General features: G+C 34.6%; 1 protein-coding gene across 3 annotated transcripts in view; it reads right to left on the reverse strand.

The window, feature by feature from the left end:
• The window catches only part of LOC111048589 (orexin receptor type 1), a 247,865-nt gene that overhangs the window by 188,696 nt on the left and 36,678 nt on the right, over positions 1–22,491 (reverse strand). For all 3 annotated transcript variants that reach the window (XM_022334504.2, XM_039442529.1, XM_039442528.1), the window contains exon 2: positions 15,794–16,551. In XM_022334504.2, the coding sequence (XP_022190196.2) occupies positions 15,794–16,534 (741 nt within the window). In that variant the 5' untranslated portion in view covers positions 16,535–16,551. The remainder of the gene's footprint in view (positions 1–15,793; positions 16,552–22,491) is intronic.

A 22,491-nucleotide genomic window follows, 5' to 3' on the forward strand; every position in this document is an offset into this window, starting at 1 on the left:
ATTATTTTTCGTTCAAAAATGAACATTCAACATCTGTTTCAAATCATCCATGCTTCATTGCCCAACTCTGTATAAAATGATTATCATTCTTCTATCAACTTCCGATCATATTGTGTGTTGATGAGAAGGATATTATTTCATATCATTCTCGGAGAGTCGACAATCATTTGTTGAAACACCGCTAATTTATATAGTTACAGTACAATATTATTATCCTTATTTTAATTGCATCCAATCATGATTCTGTTGATAATTTTTCATACTTTATTAATTTTTTGATTCGACAGCTAAACTGTCACCCAATGTAAATTAGTTTATCTATAAAATAGGAGAGAGTAGGGTTGTGTTTGTCTGCATCAAAACATGTCAACTTGTGGATTGCATACCGGAAAAGTGGGAATGATTTAGATATCAAAATTTTGCACATAGATTCTAAAAATATCTATTTCGTGCACCTCGAAGCCCAAATTTCAGATTTTTCAGAATTAATGTTTAAATTTGATTCATGGGATATGAATACATACCATATGTATATATAGAACTATAATCTAGAGAGACTACCTCTTCGAAAGAGATGGTTAAAATTGACAACTAAATTAATAACCAGTCCAATTTTGTTAGGTTGCCATTAAGGTGAGGAAGGTTTCTAAACAAGATTTGAGTTCTGTCACTTTATAAGGTTAGCACCAAGTTGAAGAACTCATCTATACTATAATAAAGGAAAGAACTGGTTCATACACGTACGGGATAGAAAAATTATGTTTGACGCATTATCACTTCTTAACTACTGGATTGCTCAATTTGAAATTTTGCATATAGATTCTTAATCAACCGAGGATGGTTCTAGGCCTATTTCAAACTCTTCAAGATTCCACTCGGTCAAGTTTTTAGTTTGTCAAGTTTTGAAATAGACCCTTGCGGAGCACGGGCTACCTGCTAGTAAACGATCATATATTGTAGCGTACATGGATGAATAACTCCAATCTGATCAAATCATTTATTACCATAATAAAAAAAGCAGTTAAGAACTCGAAATTCACAGATGGAAGTGCAATTTCCTCTTACTGAGCGCTCTGTGATCGGCGTGGTCAGTTTATTAATTGTTGAGCTGCAGTCGCTTCGCGTCGATTGAGTCAGCTGCCACGTACGTCAAATTTTGTAAAAGGGAATGCAGGAGGAATGCAGAAAGGAATACATGCAGAAGGATAGTGCAGATGTAATTAACTGAAGAATGAGTCGAGTGTATGAAAAACATTTAATGTGTGATTGTGTTGTGCGTGAATGATGTTCGGAAATTTAAAGACGGCTTTGTTATGTGCATGATGGAGGATGGGAAGGGCGATAGACTGTTGCGATAGACAACGTTGTTCAACGAGTTGACAAAACATTCGAAGAGAGCCTTAGGTTCACTAACAGTGATTTTTCTCTAAATTTTCTTAAGTCATCTTCGTACTCAAACGTTACTGAACGATAAGGCTACAAGAAGATTTCATTTGAGCTTGATGGGTACCAAGAATGTTCACATGGCCAATCACTTTCCGAATGGTTTCTGCTTTTTCACCTCTCATCGACCGTTATGGAAAAGAAGGTGATATTTCCAACATAAATTGTTACTGGAGATGAGACCTGGATAAGGTAATCTTATGATACCAAACACAAATTGCCTATTACAACAATCGATATACACACATTTGCCAAACAAACCGAAAAAGTTGAGATCTTCAATAATCAAGGTTATGACTACTGTTTTTTGATACATGGAATGTCTGTTACTGATTGAGTTCATGCAACCAGGAACAACAATAATATTGATTAGTTACATATTTCGAGACTTTGTTTCTTTTGAGGAGAGCGATTTAGCACAGAAGGGGCATGCTGACTTCTAAAATCGTTCCGATTCTTTTCAACACCTTCCTTCACAGTGCTGGTGCATCTCAACGGCTTCTTCAACAATTTAACTGGGAATAATGTTTGGCAGAAATCACCCGTCATATTATATCCACAGCTTGGCGCCGAGTGATTTTCACCTTTTTCCTAAACTCAAGATGTGGCTTGGAGGACAAAGTTCTAAAACTAATTGGGAGCATAAAAACCCGTTGTAGCCCACTTCAATCCATTGGCGGCAGCATTTTATGAACAGAGATAAGGTAGGCTGGTCCACAGTGATATAACAAATGTCTCAATCGTAACGGTGATTATATTAAGAAGTAATTATTTTAGGTAACTTCAGGCGATAAAATTGATTTTCATATACATTATCATATTATTATGGCGAATAGGAGATTGAAAATAATGACCCTTGTTCATTTGAAATACATTACAGTACTTACAAGTAACACTTGAATTGTGAGGATGTAAGATGGAGGTGTAGTCTTCAAGGATCACTTATGATGATCCCAGTAATATAGTGCAGACTCCTGGAATATCACAATGAGCCTCACCGAACTCAGTTTAGTTCAACAATGAAATTCATGCACATAATAAACCAGATAATGAACACAGTAAAATATGTCAATTTACTAAAAATGCATTCACTCATATTCAAAGTCCACATGCATGAAATTTTGTTATAGATGTTCAAAGTGGCGTATCCAGGGGGGATATAGTGATGAAGGCCCCCCCCCCCCACCGGGAAATGGAACCTTCATTTTTTTGTGGCTGGGACAGTCAAAAAAATTAGCATCTAATGCCATATTTTTGTTATATTGTTCTATGTAAGTCAAAAAGTATGATTATAAGGGTTGAGAGAATAGCACTGCAATAGCAATGATAATAAATTATTAACAGGGGATAAATAAACTACAGATAGCACATAATTATTTCATTATTTCATCTATTATTTTGATGAAATTCAATACAGCTTATATTGCTCTAGTTGGTTATAGTTTACTCAGTTTCAAGCAAATCCTTGAACAAAGCTCCAGCAGCTTCTAGAGAGTACCCCCAAAAAATTCCACAGTTATAATGAACGGGCATAGTACAGGGGGAATATATGCCCCTAATTGTTGAAGAAAAGGTTTCATCCGTTGAAGTAGTGCTTTATTGGAGCCATAATTGAAGCATTCTAGCTTGTTATCTAATAATGAGTAGGCCATCTACAAAATCACTATTTTTTTAAACAATTGAATGACCAATAAAATTATATTTCATTATGAAATTCAATAAAAAAACCGTAGGCCTATAAAATGTTCAAGGGAAAATCGAATTAAGTGGCCTATTGAACACCAAAAAGACTTGAATGGAATGTTTGTTTTCAAGTGGAAATTGCGTAATAACGCACCAAATTGGAGATATATTTTAAAAATTTCCCCAGGGGATTCCCCGGATCCCCTTTGGTGGGGGGGGGGGGTATTCCATAGTGTGTGGAATACACACCATGGACCCCCCCTTGCCACCCCGGTGCCACTCCCAAAATTAGGTGCTTTCCACTCCAATTTTATGATCCTCCAGAATTTTTTTCCTGGATACGCCACTGGATGTTTATTAGATCATAATTCCATTGATCTAAGATTACTTCTTTTAGGGCCGTTTGCACAGTGTAAGTTTAAGGTAAAGCTTAAACCAAAACTAGATTTTTTTGGTTTAAACTAAAATTCCGTTTGCACAGTATCAGTTTAAACTCTGTATTGAGTTTAAACTCTGGGAAAGTTAAAACCTCCAAAGCAGGAGGTTTAAACCAAATAATTTGGATTAACTTGACATCTGTAAAGATTTGATGGGGAAACAGCTGATAGTAAATTATTTTTCGCCCCACTTGGATGTAATGAGCTGGTTTACGTGCGTCATATGGAGGCCGAAAGTGATTGTTTTCTGACCAGGCCGGTAAAATTTTTCCGCCCCACTTGGATGTAATGAGCTGGGTTTCGTGCGTCATATGGAGGCCGAAAATGATTGTTTTCTGACCAGGCCGGTAAAAGTTTTACGGCCCTAGGGCTGTGAAATAACCTTGAAGTCAGCTGATTCTGATTTGATGTGAACGTGTTTACAAAATGGTTTATGAAACGGAATCAGTTTATGCTTCTAGAATTGAATAAGTATTCTGCAATAAGATACTATCATTCTATTTGGATGAATAAAATACAGATAATATATTATAAATTATTCAAATTCGAATTTCATAGTAGGATAGAACTTCTAACCTAAACTTCCGAAGTCAACGACAACAAGCATTGTTGACGTTGACATTCAGATTGGCCAAATTCAAGTGTGCTAAAACAGCTGATCAAAAAACTTTTCATTATTTGTGTTTATTATTCAAGAATCAAAACATTTATAATAATATCATCTTATTGTCATTTGGAAGAATAAAAAGTATAAACTCAACCTCTTACATAATTAAACATAATATTTTAGGTTATTTAGACAAAAAATCAGAATAAAAAATAAAAATACTTGGACAATTTCCTGATATTCAGATTACCTCAGGATTGCTAGAGCTATGACCTTCCTGTTTTGCTTTCGGAAGTGCCTAATAAACAGTTATTCTCATATTTATATTGTTTATTTTTCTGTGTGGCGAAAAATAACGTTCTCACCATGGGCAAAAATGTTCTTCCGGCTCTCAATCTTATCTAGTCCTCGGCCTACGGCCTCGGACTTGAAAATCGATTTCGAGCCGGAAAAGTCTCATTTTCGAAATATACTATTAAGGCCCTAGGGCTGTAAAATAACCTTGAAGTCGACTGATTCTGATTTGATGTGAACGTGTTTACAAAATAGTTTATGAAACGGAATCAGTTTATGCTTCTAGAATTGAATAAAGTATTCTGCAATAAGATACTATCATTTTATTTGGATGAATGAAATACATATAAGATATAATAATATATATTATTATAAACTATTCAAATTCGATTTTCATAGTAGGATAGAACTTCTAACCTAAACTTCCGCAGTCGACGACAACAAGCATTGTTGACGTTGACATTCAGATTGGCCAATTTTCAAGTGTGCTAAAACAGCTGATTAGAATACTTTTCATTATTTGTGTTTCATTATTCAAGAATCGAAACATTTATAATAACATCATCTTATTGTAATTTGAATGAATAAAAAAGTATAGACTCAACCTCCCACATTAAAACATAATCTTTTAGACAAATCAGAAAAATAAATACAATTTCCTAATATTCAGATTACCTCAGATTTGCTAGAGCTATGACCTTCCAGTTTTGCTTTCGGAAGTGCCTAATAAACAATTCTTCTCATAAATATATATTGTTTTATTTTTCTGTGTGGCGAAAAATAGCGTTCGCACCACGGGCAAAAATGTGTTTCCGGCTCTCAATTTTTTCCAGTCCTCGACCTACGGCCTCGGACTTAAAAACCGATTTCGAGCCGGAAAAGTCTCATTTTCGGCCCTAGGTGCGAAATATTCTATTTCGACGGTTGTTTTTAATGCTTCTGTAGACGATAATCATTATTAATTTAGGTTATAGTGAATCATTATTTGGATTTAAGAATAATTATAATGGAGGAATTGATAGACATTTTTAATGCGATTGATAAAAATGACTGCGAAGTAATTTTGAAACTGAGAAAAATTGGGCAAAAAACAAATAATTTAATTTCTGGGATAGAGAATTTTTCAACGGTTTTGCTTAAGTACAGCAACTGCCAATTTAGTATTTTGATTGAATGAACCACTTGATAGAAATAAGGACAATTTTTTAACAGTGGTCTTTCGATTGGAAAACATGTTTTTAATAACACATTACTGAGATATATTGCTTTTGAGAGATTTTTAATAAACGAGGAAGACCGTAGTAGACTAGATTCAAGCGTAACAAAATAACTTTTTTATCTTACATTCTAAAATATATTTTCTGGTGCCAACTAAACATAAGTTTTTAAAGAATATCTTGATAGCCTTTCACTCATATAACCGTACAGCTTACAGCTCTGTGGATTTTGAACAAGAACAAGAAAATACTAAAATAGTAGCTACATAACCTCAATTTACTGATGGTTTGTAAACAAATAACAAATTTCCTGTAAAAATCATCCTTCCTGATATTATAAACGATGACATTCTATTACCAACTTAACGCTAAACCAGTTTGACTTAAACTGTATTAGTAAATGCACTGAGAAAACCAATTCAAGTTTAAACTTTCAGATTAACGTAAAATCGATTAACTTAATCGAGTTTAGCAATCTATACTGTGCAAACGGCCCGGCCCTTAGAGTCATTTTTTTCGATTTCTAAATAGAATTGATTTGTTGATAGCTCAATTTTAATGATTGAATGTTTTAAGGAGTGCAATTCTAATATGTGTGATATATATAATCAGTAATTATTATTTATTACTATCAATATATTGATTATGAGAACGAAGGACCTTGAAATAATGTTGTTAAATTGCTGTTCATGCTTCTAGGTTATTATTTGAGTATTTTGGATTTTTGTAAAGATAAAAAATTCACTTTTCTCTATATTTTGATAAAATCATGGAAGGGATCACTTCATTTACATTTTATCCTTCGCAGATTTACAAAACTATTTCGAAGATGATATTGATTCTAAATTGTGACTTATCGAATCAATGAAAAGCTGGAGAGAGAAGAGTGTTTCAATAAAAATGCTGAGAGACTTATTTCTTCGACAAAAGTACATTTCTGGCAATTTAAAACACATGTGGAGATTTCGGCAAGCAGTGAGTTGAAGGTTCAAATCCGGCCGCCGGCTTGTAACAATTTAATATTTCATGGGAAGGACAGAGAACGCGTGATAACTTTGGGATTGAGATATACTTCTATAGTGGAACGGGGATGACTGGAAATTCTAAAACAAGGAGTTCCGATATCTGCGCTTACGATCTCTGATCTTGAACTAGAAAAAACAACGGATGGTGAAGAGAGGGTGTCGTGAGTTTGAACTGATTCTAGCGATATAGAAGAAGAATTATTGGAAACAAAAATAATAAACTTGTAGGAAAGTTGAAGGAAACAAAACTTGTGTATTGGAGTTATAGATTGATGTACTGATGAAAGAAGAAAAGCCTAGAATGATAGATCTGCGAATTTGATAATGTAATTAATTACTTTGAGACAAGTGAATAACCCCCCACCCGCCACACGTTAAAATTTCACTGGAATTATTCAGAGGAATCACCTAATTACTGTCTAAGATTCTGTTTTAGAATCGGATTAATTCATTTTACTATACTGAGAGATAAAAAGATAAATATAAAGATTTATAGATTAATCTATCGTACCATGTGAATGAATATATGAAAATATTGTATGGATTTCATTCTTGAGGAATTTTTCTTTTAACACTTTATGTATATCAGTGTTTGACATATGTAAAGGAAAATTACAATACATAAATGCCACAGGGTGTGAATCACAATTTTATCACCAGAGGGAGAAATATGATCTAGTGGTAAAGTTCTGTAATTCTGCGAATTCACGAAAGACGTTATACTACACCTGTATTAAACTTTTTCAATTCTGTACCTGAGAATATTAAAAATTTATTTTTTAAAACAAAAACGTTTTGTTGATGAACCCTTATACAAGAGAATTTCATGGAAATGTTAATACTATCCATTTAATTTAATCTAGTCCATTTTGATATTTTTATTGACTGTCTGTATAGTCCAGTCACTATATACATTGGTGCTTGCAATATATATTGTAGTTCTGATTTTTTAAAATATTATTTGGAGGATACATGAGAGAAGTCCAGAAACAATTTCTTCATGGAAAATTTCCTTGTGCTAGATACAAAGTGGCCCAGAAACCTCGTATTTTCGGTTCCTTTTCCAGTTTTTAGGTATTTCTGCCAAATCAGTTGATCGGACAGAAAAATTTGCTCCTGCCTTTTTTTTTAGGTCAAATTATTATGAATAGAATGAGATTATTCGAAACTAATGTGTAAATCTATCTCTAATAATACTATCTCTAATTTGTAATGAGTTATGATTTTTCAAAAATAAGTGGAATTTAAGAAAAATTAATATAAATCTTGGTTTTTGATCAACAATATATTCTGATTCTGTCACCATTTAGATGTATTATTCAAAATCCCTCTTGGCGTATTTTTGTGCTCTACAGTCTGATATAAGGTAGAGCACTCTATCTCATATAGATCTCCAGGTACACCCGAAAAAAATGCTCCTTGTATTGTGAAAAACACCTAATTTTTAGCTTCAACCATCATCACCAACTAAATTGTCGTCTCATTGATATTTTGCACAATGATATAAGTTCATGAGATTATGTTCGATGAAGATCACCCGTTAGATGAACTTAATTTCAGTACTTCCTAGAGGAGAGGCGCGCATAAGGACACCTCAAGGATCAAAATTTCAAGGTTTTTGGGCCACTCTGCATCTAGCACAAGGAAATTTTTCATGAATAAATTGGTTCTGGACTTCTCTCATTCATCCAAATAATATATAAAAAAATCAGAACTACGATATATTGCAAGCACACCCCTTTTTTTGTCTATATTGACTGGATTAGTAACTGTGTGTACTATTTCACTGTTTAAAACTATTTAATCTTTTGAATGTGGTTGAATTTTGACTGTTGTAGCCTTATAATCCTGTCGGTCTCATGAGCCTTCTACCAATGAGGTGATAGTTTTGGTATTTCACATAAATTCGATTAATTGATTGTCTTATGTTGAATTCCATGAACTCATGTGCTAGTGTATGGAAGTTTATCTGTTCATATAGATAAGTTGATTTATCTCATTCTTGTCAAGTTGCTTCCAAAAAAAAGATGTGAATGAAACTCTATCGATGCCAAAATTATTATTATTTTTCTTAGATTCATGATTTCCGTTTCAACCTTTCCATTTTACTTCATTGGAAATAAGCTGACTATCCATGACAACAAGGCGTCTCAGCTTGGTGTTGTATTTTTATTATTTTGAATTCTGTTCTCATTAGTCATATCCATTGTTTTTATTCTGTTGCTTGTTGACTTTATGAAATTTCACATTATTCTCATTCAGTTTCTAACACAAATCCAGAGTATATAGGTACTCAAACAGCCTAAAGTTATCCATTTCTTCATTGTATCACAGAGAATATACTTTCGAATTGCCGAATGTAGTTCGTCATAAGTTGCGAATATGACAAGAGTTTTAAATTATATCAATTTAATCTAATAATGCTTCCAGATAAAATATTATTGATTCATTCCAGTTACATTTGAACGTGATTGGTTATTATTATGAAAATCACTATATATCTAAAAAACCTTTCAACGAAAATAATATCTAGCAAACTTTCATTTAGCGAGTTTTCAACGGTGCAAAAACTCTATTTTCCAATATGTCTTTCTCGCCATTTCGACTTTTCTGTATTCAATACGCAGTCAGCGTCGGTTTAGGAAACTTTCAGCTTGATAGATGAATCAGTCTATCCCCACATTTCACCCTCCATTTCCTTTTAATATACTTGCTACTCTATCACTCTTGTACTGGGCTCACTCCCACTAGATCTCTCTCTCTTTTCACTCTGCTTGTGTCACTCATTTTTTAACTTCTGCCTTCAAGTTTATTTTCTCTCTCTCAGACAACATACACACAGTCACCCACTCTTTTTTCCTATATCTGTCTGCTACACTTTTCCAATCCTCGAATTCTCTCCACACAAAATCAAGTATTCTCTTTCTACACCTTGTCCTCTTCTTGTTTGTATTCTTCTCTCTCACTCTCTCACTCACTCTCTCTCCCCCCGTTCTCACTCTTTCTCTGTCTCACCCACATGAATGCTCACTCTTATCGACTTCCACGTTGAGGACTGATGTCCTCACGTACTACATGGACTGCCCTAGTAGTCAACGCCGTTATATTGAAATTCTTGACTCGTGATTGGTCTCTTTACCAGAGGTGCCATGAATCAACAGAATACCCCCAGCAAATTGAGTGGTAGTTCAGACTGAAGATTTTGCCAGTGTGTGCGCGTGTGAGTGCGTGCGTATTCGCCGGCCTTCATTGTGTTTTAGTATGAGTGTTTCCTCGCGCTACAGGTTTTATTTGTTTATTCATAGGAGCTGTATTGCTTTTTCATGTTGTGGGAAACCAAGGAAGCTTATCTGAGCTTCAAAAGACCTCAATGAATAAATTTCACAACCTTGTTTGGTTCTTGAATAAAAAGATCAATATGGTTATACAGTCACTGTACCCGTGCATTGCTGCGAAGCAGTATTCAGTATTCTATTTGAAAAAAGATTTCATATTGTTTCATGAAATTTGAAAGAATGATTCATTCATTCATCCATCATCAGATCTGAAAAAATCTACTAGATAATAAGTACTATTGTATTTTGTTAACTTTTAAGTGAAGAAACACTCACATTCATTGGTGTGGCGACGACCGTTGCACATGATCGTGCTGGTGTTGCACATTCTCAAGCCAAACAGTGACTAGTCAAATAGTTTCTGTTTGGCTTGAGAATGTGCAACACCAGTACAAAACGGTCGTCGCCACACCAAAGAATGTGAGTGTTTCTTCACTTAAAAGTTAACAAAATACAATAGTAATAATTTAAGTGAAAAAGATGGATAACCAACAATGAATAAATAATAAGATTTAGCAGGTTCGTTTGGTTAGGCCTGAGATGGGCGCTTGAAATTTGATTGATAATATTTTCACAGAAAATTATGCTTGAAACCAGCGGTCTATCCTCCAATAATTTTGTGATTTTCCTTATAAACTGTTCCAGCAGCCGTTTCTTGAGCTCCCTCAGCTTTAATGGCCAATAATGTTTTGCTTAAATAATTAATGTTTTAGACGAGGTTTACGACTGAGCAAAAGGCTTATCAAGAAGCTGATTATTGTATACAACTTGAAATGGAGAATATGAATATGAAGGAAAACGCAAAATGAATGATTGAGATAGAAAGGATGCATCCTTAGGATGGATATTTTTTTACTTGTCATAAGAAAAGAGAAAAAAAGAATTAGATGATTAGAAAGATTGAACCTGTTCATATTCACTTAGCTTGTTCAAGCCGGATTAAGTTTGCTTGAAATTGAATTGAAAGACTTTTGAAATTTCGCCATTGTACAGGAGATTTGAGCTTCCTAGGGATCTCCATCAAGAACGATGTTGGAAAACTATCATAGTTGTTCTATCTGTTCATAGCTAGCTACTATAGTTATCATGGCTTAGATAATAGTCCAGTCAAATGGTCGTTTTTCAGGAAACAGCCCCGAAAGAATTTTTCTCGACGATTCTATATGTATTTTGGGGCGCTGAATTCGAATCTGGAATTTGCTGACATGCCAGAGGGCGGCTTCACCCCCAAACCCCCTAAAATTTCGGATTTTTTTTTCATTTTTCCATTTAATCTCGAAAACTTAGAGTTTTTGGAGAAAAATCATTCTTGACAAAATTAAAGATAATAAAATTTCCAATGAATTGAGTGATTGCGCAGGATTTTACTATTCTAGGCTCCGGAGCTACGAATTTTCAAAAAAGTGGTATTTTTTAAGGGATTTTCAAAATTATGCAAACCTACCACTCCTACCCTACACAACTTGGATATTTTTCTAGTATAGATTAGAAACCACACATCACGTGAAAGAACAAATAATTCTAAAATTGTACTTGGTCTTGATTTGAAGAACAGAATCACCTCTTTTATGTGAGGTAAATAAATTTTGTAAAAAAATAATCGTGAAGTAAGATACGTATGTTTAAAAAAATCGAGAAATTTGCGATATTTTCCTCATTTTCACAGTCTCGACAGTTTTTCGATAATAGACAGTATGCAAGATGGATTTAAGGCACATGATTTTCTTTTTTTGGGTGTATTCCCCCTCCCCGCACTTCTAAATTTGAAAATTCCAAAGACATCCTTTTTAGAATTACTTGTTCTTTCACGTGATGTTTGGTTTTTAATCTATACTAAAAAAATATCCAAGTTGTATAGGGTAGAAGTGGTAGGTTTGCATAATTTTGAAAACCCCTTTCAAAAATACCCCTTTTTTACTTTCCTTGCCCTATTACCATAGGTAAGGAAAGTATTGCTTTCCAAAAAAAATTAAGGTACCCCAATTTCAAGTTTTCTATACGTTTCAAGGTCCCCTGAGTCCAAAAACATGATTTTTGGGTATTGGTCTGTGTGTGTGTATGTGTGTGTGTGTGTATGTCTGTGAACACGATAACTCCATTCCTAATTAACCGATTGACTTGAAATTTCAAACTTAAGGTCCTTATACCATGAGGACCCGACAATAAGAAATTCAATAAAATTCAATTCAAGATGGCGGATAATTACCAAAAAACCATGTTTTTCTCGAAAATGGCTCTAACGATTTTCTTCAAATTTATACCATGAATAGCTATTTATAGGCCCTATCAACTGACATGAGTCTCATTTCTGGAAAAATTCCAGGAGCTCCGTAATATTATTGAGAAAAATGGCGGATAATCACTAAAAAACCATGTTTTTCACGGTTTTCTCGATAACGGCTCAAACGATTTTCTTAAAATTCATACCATGGATAGCTATTCATAAGCCCTATCAACTGACATGAGTCTCATTTCTGGGAAAATTTCAGGAGCTCCGTAATATTATTGAGAAAAATGGCGGATAATCACTAAAAAACCATGTTTTTTACGGTTTTCTCGGAAACGGATCTAACCATTTTCTTCAAATTTATACCATGGATAGCTATTTATTAGCCCTATCAACCGACATGAGTCTCATTTCTGGGAAAATTTCAGGAGCTCCGTAATATTATTGAGAAAAATGACGGATAATCACTAAAAAAACATGTGTTTCACGATTTTCTCAAAAATGATTTTTCTCCAAAAACTCAAAGTTTTCGAGATTAAATGGAAAAATGAAAAAAATTCCAAAATTTGAGGGGTTTCTGGGGGTGAAGCCGCCCTCTGGCATGTCAGCAAATTTCAGGTTCGAATTCAGCGCCCCAAAATACATATAGAGCCGTCGAGAAAAATTGTTTCGGGGCTGTTTCCTGAAATGTTTATGGAGATTTGAGAATGATAATTGTGATGAATTAATAGATTGAGCTCGTTACATACCATAGAGTGAGAGTGAGAAGGATTTGAAATGAAATATATTTCAATTAATTCATTCCGATGAATCATTCTACTGAACTTGATCAGCCGGAGCAATAATGAGCATGTGATATTAAATATCACATGCTCATTATTGCTCCGGCTGATCGGTTTCGATTCACTTTATCCCAGAGCAAGCAGAGAATGGAAAGATCTGACTTTGAGGTATTTGAAAATACAGAAATCGCAGGCTTGAATTGGTTGAATCTGAATGACTCACCGACGATAATAAACTACGAGATATTTTTTCGCTTTATTATAAGAAAAGATGGAACAATTTTTATCGAGTTTTATATTATAGGCTAATTAGTGAAGTATAAGCTGTTGGGGCAAATTCGACTTTTCCACAACTGCTGACTTCTGGCCAGTTGATGATCCAATATGATTAATTACTATCTCTAATTGATGATGACTCAAGCAGAATTCATCAGCAGATTGTCCTTAGATATGTGGATGCTCTCTGTTTATCTAGTGTGAAGGAGCTTGTATTTTTAACAGAAAAATACGTTGAACAGTCCAGGCGCAAATGTCATTCCGTAGTCATTTTTGAGTAATAGTCGTGGAAGATGTCTCAATTTCTTCGTTAGGTCTTGCATAATAAGGATCGTGATGATGATAAGTCGAAATCACAGGCAAACACCTTGGAAACAAGATGGCCGCCAAAATTTTCAGGGTTTTGCTATATCGCTTGTATTTCAATAACCGTTCGAGATATTCAAACGTCTGTTCAGACAAAAATATTTTTAAAATCTTTCTCTACAATTTTTGTTCAATAAAATTTTCTTCTAAAACGCATATTGTTTTAGTTATAACCTTCAAAAGCTCAAAAAACTTTTTTTCTCAATTTCTTCAAATTTCATTCCATTATAACTTTTTTTGTGCAAGAGATACAGAGGAGTTTTAAATCTATGAAATTTAGAGCGTATTTTCAACTTCAAAACGATACATCTTCATGCGCTGTACGTCAAAAAATGAGTTCTCCAGCGCCCTCCAAAGATAACCCTGCATGATTTCTGGTGCGTTTTTCCATATGCATGAGGTAACAAGCTAGAACTATAAAATCGATTTTTTCATGACTTCTTCAAGATAGATACTTGCAAATGATCTCAATCTCTTCGGTAACAACAGGACAAATAAGAATATTGATGATGGAAACAACGAAAATATTCGACATGATTGAAAAATTCAAGATGGCGGTCATTATTGACAGAAATTTTTATATCGCTTGTTATTTCATTGATGTGAAAGATATCGGATTAGTTTTACCATTTCAGAATCAACCAAACAATGATGTTCGAGAGAATCATCTCATTTCGACCACTCTTTTCATTATTTATTCAAATGAAGATATATTGTTCCTAAGTTGAAAAAACGCTCCAAATTTCATAGATATAAAATTTCTTTATATCTCTTGCACAAAGAAAGTTATAATGAAATGAAATTTTAACAAATTTGGAAAAAAAGTTTTTTGGGCTTTTGAAGGTTATAACTGAAAAATATGCGTTCCAGAGGAAAATTTTATAGAACAAAAATTGTAGAGGAAGACTTTTAAAATATTTATGTCTAAACAAACGTTTGAATATCTCAAACGGTTATTGAAATACAAGCGATACCCTGAAAAATTTGGTAGCCATCTTGTTTCCGAGGTGTTTGCCTGTGATTTCGACTTATCATCATCACAATCTTTATTATGATAGACCTAACGAAGGAATCGAGACATCTTCCACGGCTGTTACTCAAAGATGACCACGGAGTGCCTTATTCATGACATTTGTGCCCGGACTACTATTTGAATGAATCGAATGTGGAGTAATTATTTCAAAAGAAAATTTCTAGATTGGTTAAAATCACAAAGTCAACAAAATCAGAATTTCTGATGGATTGGATAGAGAGGCAGAAATTCATGAAGAGGAAGGGTGTAAAGAATATTAGATATTAGAATTCAAGATATTTAAGTTACTTTTACACATTTTAATGATCGTAGTGTGATCGTAGTAGTGTGATAACCTTATTCGTTACTATTTCTACAAGCCGGCATTCGAATTTTATTGGTTCCAATCCTTCTCGACATGTATGTGTCATGTGATTATTTGTTTCAGGTTTCAGGTATGATCTTATTTATCGAGGCAATGAATCAATCTCAATGAATCCTTGTGAATGTATTTTAATAGTGTCGAAATATTACAAAAAGTTAAATAAACGTATGTCAAATAAATAAAAAAATAGACTAGTGGAGCATGAGAAACTTCATAATTTTCTATTATTCAAGCCTCAATATTTTCATAAGTTCCAATTTCAAAAATTATTTTCTTTGTTGATTCTATTTGAAGTTTTTTGATTTTTTTCGCCTGCCTAGGCAGGATGTGAACAGATAACTACATTTTCCCGAAATTTTTTTTGAATCCACTTCATTCCAATTATAATATTTTGATCCTGCCATGAAAGCTTTGGGTAGGCCTACTTCGTTTGTCTGACCTGTGAGGGTATTAAGATCATGATATAATATACCCTATAATATTATAGTGTATGTTATGTTCTTAATATAATGAAAAGGCCTATTATCTGTTGGGTATAAAGTTTTCTGTTGTGTAACAGACGTTAAACTACCATGCACAATAATCGATTACAATTATCTTTGTAAAGTAGATGGAGAATGAAATTTGAATATTTTTTATCAATTCATTTGAATAAAGAATAAAGAAAGAAGATTAGAGAGAGAAATAATGAAGGAGAACCCTACCTGAAAGTAGAGCACGATCTTGCATACTAGTGTTCCCATGAACCAAGTCTGAGTGACATCCCACAGAACGGTAGGCGGCAGGCAGAAGAGGATAACCATGAAGTCAGCAACTGCCAGGTTGACGATGAAGTAGTTGGTGACGGTTCGCATGCTTCTATTGCGATAAACAGCCAGGCAGACCAGGGCGTTGCCGACTAATCCCACACAGAAAACTACACCATGAAGAGCGATCAGCAAGCATTCACTTTTCGAAGGTAAGATGTGTTGGACTATCATGTCGTAGTAGTCTTGATCACTAATGCAGTAATCGTTGGAACAGTTGTCATCAAGCGTTGAGTTTCCTACTGCGGTCGTGCCATTGGTCGCGTTTGTAGTTGGTTCAGAGACCTTGGTGTCTAGGAGAACGAGATCTTTCACACCAGCGCTATTATCCATCTTCTTCGCATCGCTGCTACCAGGTTTCTGAACGGCTACACCAGTCTGTTGGGACGACGATTCCAGTAATCTCGGTGGTTCCACAATGAGGGTCCTCTTCGTCATTGATTCGTAATGAATATTTTCCCAGGTATCAATTCCTTTCGCGTCGTAGATGTAGGAATCGTTGAAAGGATTATTGAAGTCGAAGCGGAGGTCACTATCGAAGTCTGCCACGACAACAAACATCATTGAGTACTTGAGCAGAAGGTACGGTACCATTACTCTCATGAGACGTTTTTCAAAGCGTCGATAGTACGACGCCATTTTGAAGTGTAGGCCTACTGTAAACAGACAGAAAAATCAATAATTAGTATTATCATGGGATGAGTTCATGTGTATGGTTCTTCTATTGCATTATTATATGAATATCCAATGTAATGAGTCAGGTGAGTATATTGCACTTCAAGTAAGGTGTGTAAATGTAATGCAAATATAACCAAACATAACTGATCTGAAAGCTAACGGAAACCCAATCGAAAGCGTTAGAAATCCCTGCTCGATCAACACTTGAATTGATAATTGAGTCTCCAACAACTTTCCATCACATTTCAAACAAATAAAAGTAATGATTACACTGCGATGAAATATTTAACACTAACACAAACAATACAAAAAATAGAACACATTCCGAAATTCCTCTCAGCAATACTAATCATGACATATATATTTTATTCTGATTAATGTTGGTATTTATTATAGTCAATACCTCACTGGAATAATAATATTAAGTCGATTTCCTGTGATGTTACATAAGCCTTCGCACGTGTGTGGCTAATGGAATGAGAATATAATAATTCTTTCAGAGGGAAAATGAATAATAATGGTATTCCATCAATAACTGAAGTGAACATTGTTGCCAAGTAAGCCTATCCTGTTGTTATGTCATAAATGCATTGTAAGAGCATTATGGGGCAACGTTGTTATTTTAAATGACATTCGTTCAAATCCTCACCACAAAACGAATTTTGAAGAAGGCTACTGTAGTATTCATTTGAGAAAGAAATGCAATACCAAGTCCTTAAAATGAAGAAGCGTAACTCTTTGTTCCATAGCAATTTGTGTAGATCCGACGATTTCGAAGCGAAGTGAGCTGAATCGAAATAACTAGTCAATATATTTTATTGCATTGTCACCAATAAAAACATTCCTTTCATCGACGTTAACACTGTTGGAAGGTAATTGTAACATCTTCTGGTCCGCATATCAGACGTCGTTATTTTAAATAACAACGTTGCCACATAATGCTCTTACAAGACATTCAATCAAATTCTTACACAAATGATTTTTGAAGAAGACTACTATATTCTTCATTCAAGGAAGAAATGCAATACCAAGTCGTTAAAATGAAGAAGCGTATCTCTTTGTTCGATAGCAATTTGTGTAGATCCGACGATTTCGAAGCAAAGTGAGCTGAATCGAAATAACTAGCCAATGTATTTAATTGCATTGTCACCAATAAAAATATTCCTTTCATCGACGTTAACACTGTTGGAAGGTCATTGTAATATCTTCTGGTCCGCATATCAGACGTCGTTATTTTAAATAACAAAGTTGACACATAATGCTCTTACAAGACATTCATTCAAATCCTCACCACAAACGATTTTTAAAGAAGACTACCGGTACTGTAGTCTTCATTTGAAAAAGGAATGCAATATCAAGTCGTTAAAATGAAGAAGCGTAACTCTTTGTTCGATAGCAATTTGTGTAAATCCGACGATTTCGAAGCAAAGTGAACTGAATCGAAATAACGAGCCAATGTATTTAATTGCATTGTCACCAATAGAAACATTCCTTTTATCGACGTTAACTGTTGGAAGGTCTTTGTAACATCTTCTGGTCCGCATATCAGACGTCGTTAAGGGACTAAAAAGTTGGTGAACCGAGACAGACAGCTTCTGCCCTAATATCCACCAATTGAAAGAAAGTTTTTCGTTATCAAACGCAAAGTGTTGTTACGAGAAGCTCCAAGTTGTTTGTTTATTGTGTTGTTGAGGTGTTGAGGAATGAAAAGCGGGAAAAAGAGGGGTGAGAATTGTAGAGCCCCATGAAAATTGTGCGTCCAGCTTCCGCGCTCTCTTCTGGGTGAAGACAAAAGTACGAAAAAACTTTTTACCACAAGAAGAACTGCTCTAATGTGTATACGCCCTCTTATTCTCCCAAATCACCTATATTTTTTGTCTCCTCTTTTTCCACTTCAATTTCCAACTCAAGGTTAGAGGTCACTCTAGTTCTATGGAACTTTGCATACTATATGTGTAGAATGATACCAAGAAAGAGGTGGCTTAACTTCAACAAGTAGGCAGTGGCACAACTAAAGAAGTATTTATTCGTGGAGATCAGTCTGAATCATTTCCTATTCTCAATGGAACTCTTATCTTTCGTTTGAAACTCTTCAAAAATAGTTTCATACTCTAGAATCAATTTATTGGGTTATATTAATTCTCCATAAAGGACAGAGCTAGCTTTACAGCCGTCAGCTTCCAGCTTTTAGATACCGGCTTTTCCATTTCTTTTTTTTTCTTGAATTATGTTGTTACATAAACTACATGGAAACTTTATATTAATTCTATTTCTACTTGGTTGTTATAATCACTTTTTATCATCATCCACGTTCCTAAAACATGTGCCTGAGTCAACAAATTACGGGCCGGCTTCCAAGCTCTGAATCTATAAGTTCTGGACTTACAGATTCTAGAAGCCCTAGGCTCTATTGATCTCATATTCTCTAGTATTCAGCTTGCTGCTCCATCAAAATGAAGGACAGTTGACAAAAAGTGGAGTGCTCAACTACAACATCAGAACACAGTGCAACAATAAAACTAAATTTCTTCAATGTGCAAGATCTCTAAAAAGTTGGCTGTACATAGCTGAAAAATCATCTGCCAGTATGTGTGGTCATACTTGTTTTCACTTGTCATATTCTTAAAAACACTTGAAAGTGCTTTACAGCAATATTATTCGATTTCCATGGAATGTATAAGTTATTACATAATCAAGAATGTTTACATTGCGTTCACATCATTCCTCTATAAAGTCTATATTTTCTATCTTTCATTAATATACACATGTTATCTATACATACATGATTCTCTATATAATTAGATTACTATTTATACTAGTAGTTCTGTGAACAGTAGACCTCACGCAGTTTTCCCATCCACAAGTATCAGGTGTCACCTGTTCACCGGCTTCTCCAGACATCTGTGTAATGCATGCAATGAATAATCCACTTGTCAGCTGATTGATTATCAATAATTCTATTGTCTCATTAATCCTTTCTTCAGAGTAGATTAATTATATATAGCCTAGTGATATCGGAGTATGGAGGAAATTCCTTTTTTTTCATATTATCCTTAAAATGCAAAATTTCAAAATACCTTGTGAAATATTCCTGCCAAATCTCATACAATTCTATCAAGGCGTAAATGCGTTACATACATACAGTCAGACGAAAGAAAAGCCGAGCTAAAACATAGACCTCACTGCGTTCGGCCAATTAATCAGCAAACCTAATATTGTAAAAAAAGAGTACATTATCGTTTCTCAATGACTATTGCAAGGGTAAATTTACAGTTTCTTCCATTTCGTTGTCTTGAAATGAACTGAATAGAGAAAGATAAAGATGAATTGCTGGGTGAATCAAGCTTTCTAATCTTAGTGCCGAACTACTTGTACAAACTACATGAAATTAGTATCATGACCACAGAAGTTATTCTCAGATTCATTTGTCATGCTCTCAACACAGACACACGCCAATGCGTATCAATTCATCACACCACAGCACATCACTCTACTAACTTGTTTACGATTCTCTTTTCATCCATTCCGCCCATTTTTTCCATCCTCTCAATTCCTTTTCCCATCCATTCAAATTTATCAAGTTTTTGAAATTCATCATTTGAACTTTAAATGCTTAGTAATGGTTTTTCAACACTTCAATTGGTATGTGCTGCCAAAATAATCATCTACAGCATTCATTAGTATACATTGAAATTACAGGAGTTATGTGATTTAGAATGTGTGTAATTTTTGGGGGTTTTCATGAGCCAGAATGAATAGATAAAACTGTGAATTGTGTAGATGGATTAATAGATAGATCTGTAGAGCTTCTTATAAAATAATTATTCTCACCGTCAAAAGTGTGGAAAGACTGTAGAATGGATGAAAAGTTTTGACAAAGTGGAAGTAGGATATAATATTCATAGAAACAAAGTAATTTATATGTATTCCTAGTAATATATTTTGTATATTTTATCGTAAGGAAAATAATATTCCACATCCGAATTTTCATGTTCCGGGATATAAAGCTTCGTTACTCCACTATCGGCTTCTTATGAACTCGAAGAGCAGTCTCCAGAAATAGCAGTTTCATTACAGGTTAAATCCTAGTGCTTAAAACTAGCGTAGGATTGCGAATCTCTCTAGACAAAAACATAGTTGCTTCAGGAGCAAGGGTCAGACACCTGCCTACGTTCTCAGTAGAACACAGTGTATGTTGAATCACAGTAAGATGCTTATAGTATAGCCACCTGTTATCAGGCAGATGGATGGGGGATGCAAATCCCACCACAAACAATAATCGAATGTGAGCGACAGAGAGGGCTGCGATGCGATCTCGTCAGCGATTATCTCGCGCTACGATCTCCTTATCCGCGCGCGTCTCAATGATTTCCCGAGCGGATTCTTGATGACCCTCAGGGCAAAGAAGGTGCCACTGCTAATTTGCTCCTGTGAACGTTGCGTGCGTGAGTGCAAGCAAGCATCTAGGTGTGTTGTTTCTTCAACTGACGACTATCTGTCTCGCTCGGTAAAAGAGGTGAGTGGAGGGTCGTGGTGGTGGAGAGTGTGAGGAGTTTCTGTCAGTAATGAAGAGAATGACTGTTATCCCATTCATCATTCATGTCCAAGGTGCTACTGACACATACAAGGATTATGGATATTGATAGCACCGGCCAGCTGAGCTTTATTCAACAATCAAAGTTCATAAGTCAGAGACTGTGAAAAGTGTTACGGGAAAGTGGGGGATCGTGTTTATCGAAGATTCTAAATGATAGTCACAGCTAAGCCACGTTCAGGTGCTTTATAGACTTTATACTGTATTTTACTTCATAAATATATAATTAAAACTTTTTTATACTACAGTATAGTATAGATGGTCCTACTGTAGAGTGATAGGGTCGAGAGAAGTTTTGTACATGAGCGTCGTATTTATAAACAAATTTCAAGACCGTTAATAGCCAAGCAGGCTCGCACACAATGATATCATAAATACGCAATTGAAATTATTGTAGATTCGATAGAAATTTGGGTTAGTTTCAAGCCTTAATCAATATAGTAAGTTACCCAGAAAATGAATGTGGGGATCTGTATGAGACTTCGTACTGAGACTTCAAGCCTGAATCAATATAGTAAATTACCCAGAAAATAAATGTGGGGATCTCTGTGAGACTTCGTAGAACATTATTGACAGGTTTGAATAGCATTATTTACCTTTTGAGAATGCCAGAGACTTCAAAATTTCAATTTCATCAAATCTGTCCTTTCAAATTGGGAGATGTTCAAGTTGATTTTTTAAAGAAAGAAATGGTCAACAATATTTTTATGAAATAATTATCGGTAAGGATAATATCCTATTACACTTTTGTTCCTGAATCTACAATCTTAAATTATAATATTACGTCAAAACGTAGGTAATCCATTGAGATACATGAAAACAGTGATAATTGGAATAATAGTGAACCAATTCAAATGGGTTTGATGCGTTTGAGATGAACAGAATACTAATTGCATGTATACTATATGGAGTTTAATTAACGTCTTTACTCTTTGTCAGATTCAAGTCTCAGAACTCCTCATCTCAGATTCTCAGTGCTGTAGGATTTTTATGTTACATGCTAATGATCTAAGATTATGGTTAATTAGGAGACGCGCCATATACTGTTCTCAGGGTAGGTTTTCCTACATTAAGGAACCGTGGAGAGGTAATCTTCTACCGTTATAGATACTATATAGCTATAAAACAACTCTATTAAATACCATTATCATGTCATTAATAGAAGGAAAATAGAAGTGTTCATTTGAAATAATTACTTGCTAATATCTGTTTTACATGCTTGTATATGACATACATCTTCACTAGAGCTCTGCAAGATAATCTAGGTAACCTCGATCTCATAGTGAATCCAGTAAAAGTCTCGTACAGCAAATTAGTATCACAA

This window comes from Nilaparvata lugens, chromosome X, assembly GCF_014356525.2.
Source record: "Nilaparvata lugens isolate BPH chromosome X, ASM1435652v1, whole genome shotgun sequence".
Taxonomy (NCBI): domain Eukaryota; kingdom Metazoa; phylum Arthropoda; class Insecta; order Hemiptera; family Delphacidae; genus Nilaparvata; species Nilaparvata lugens.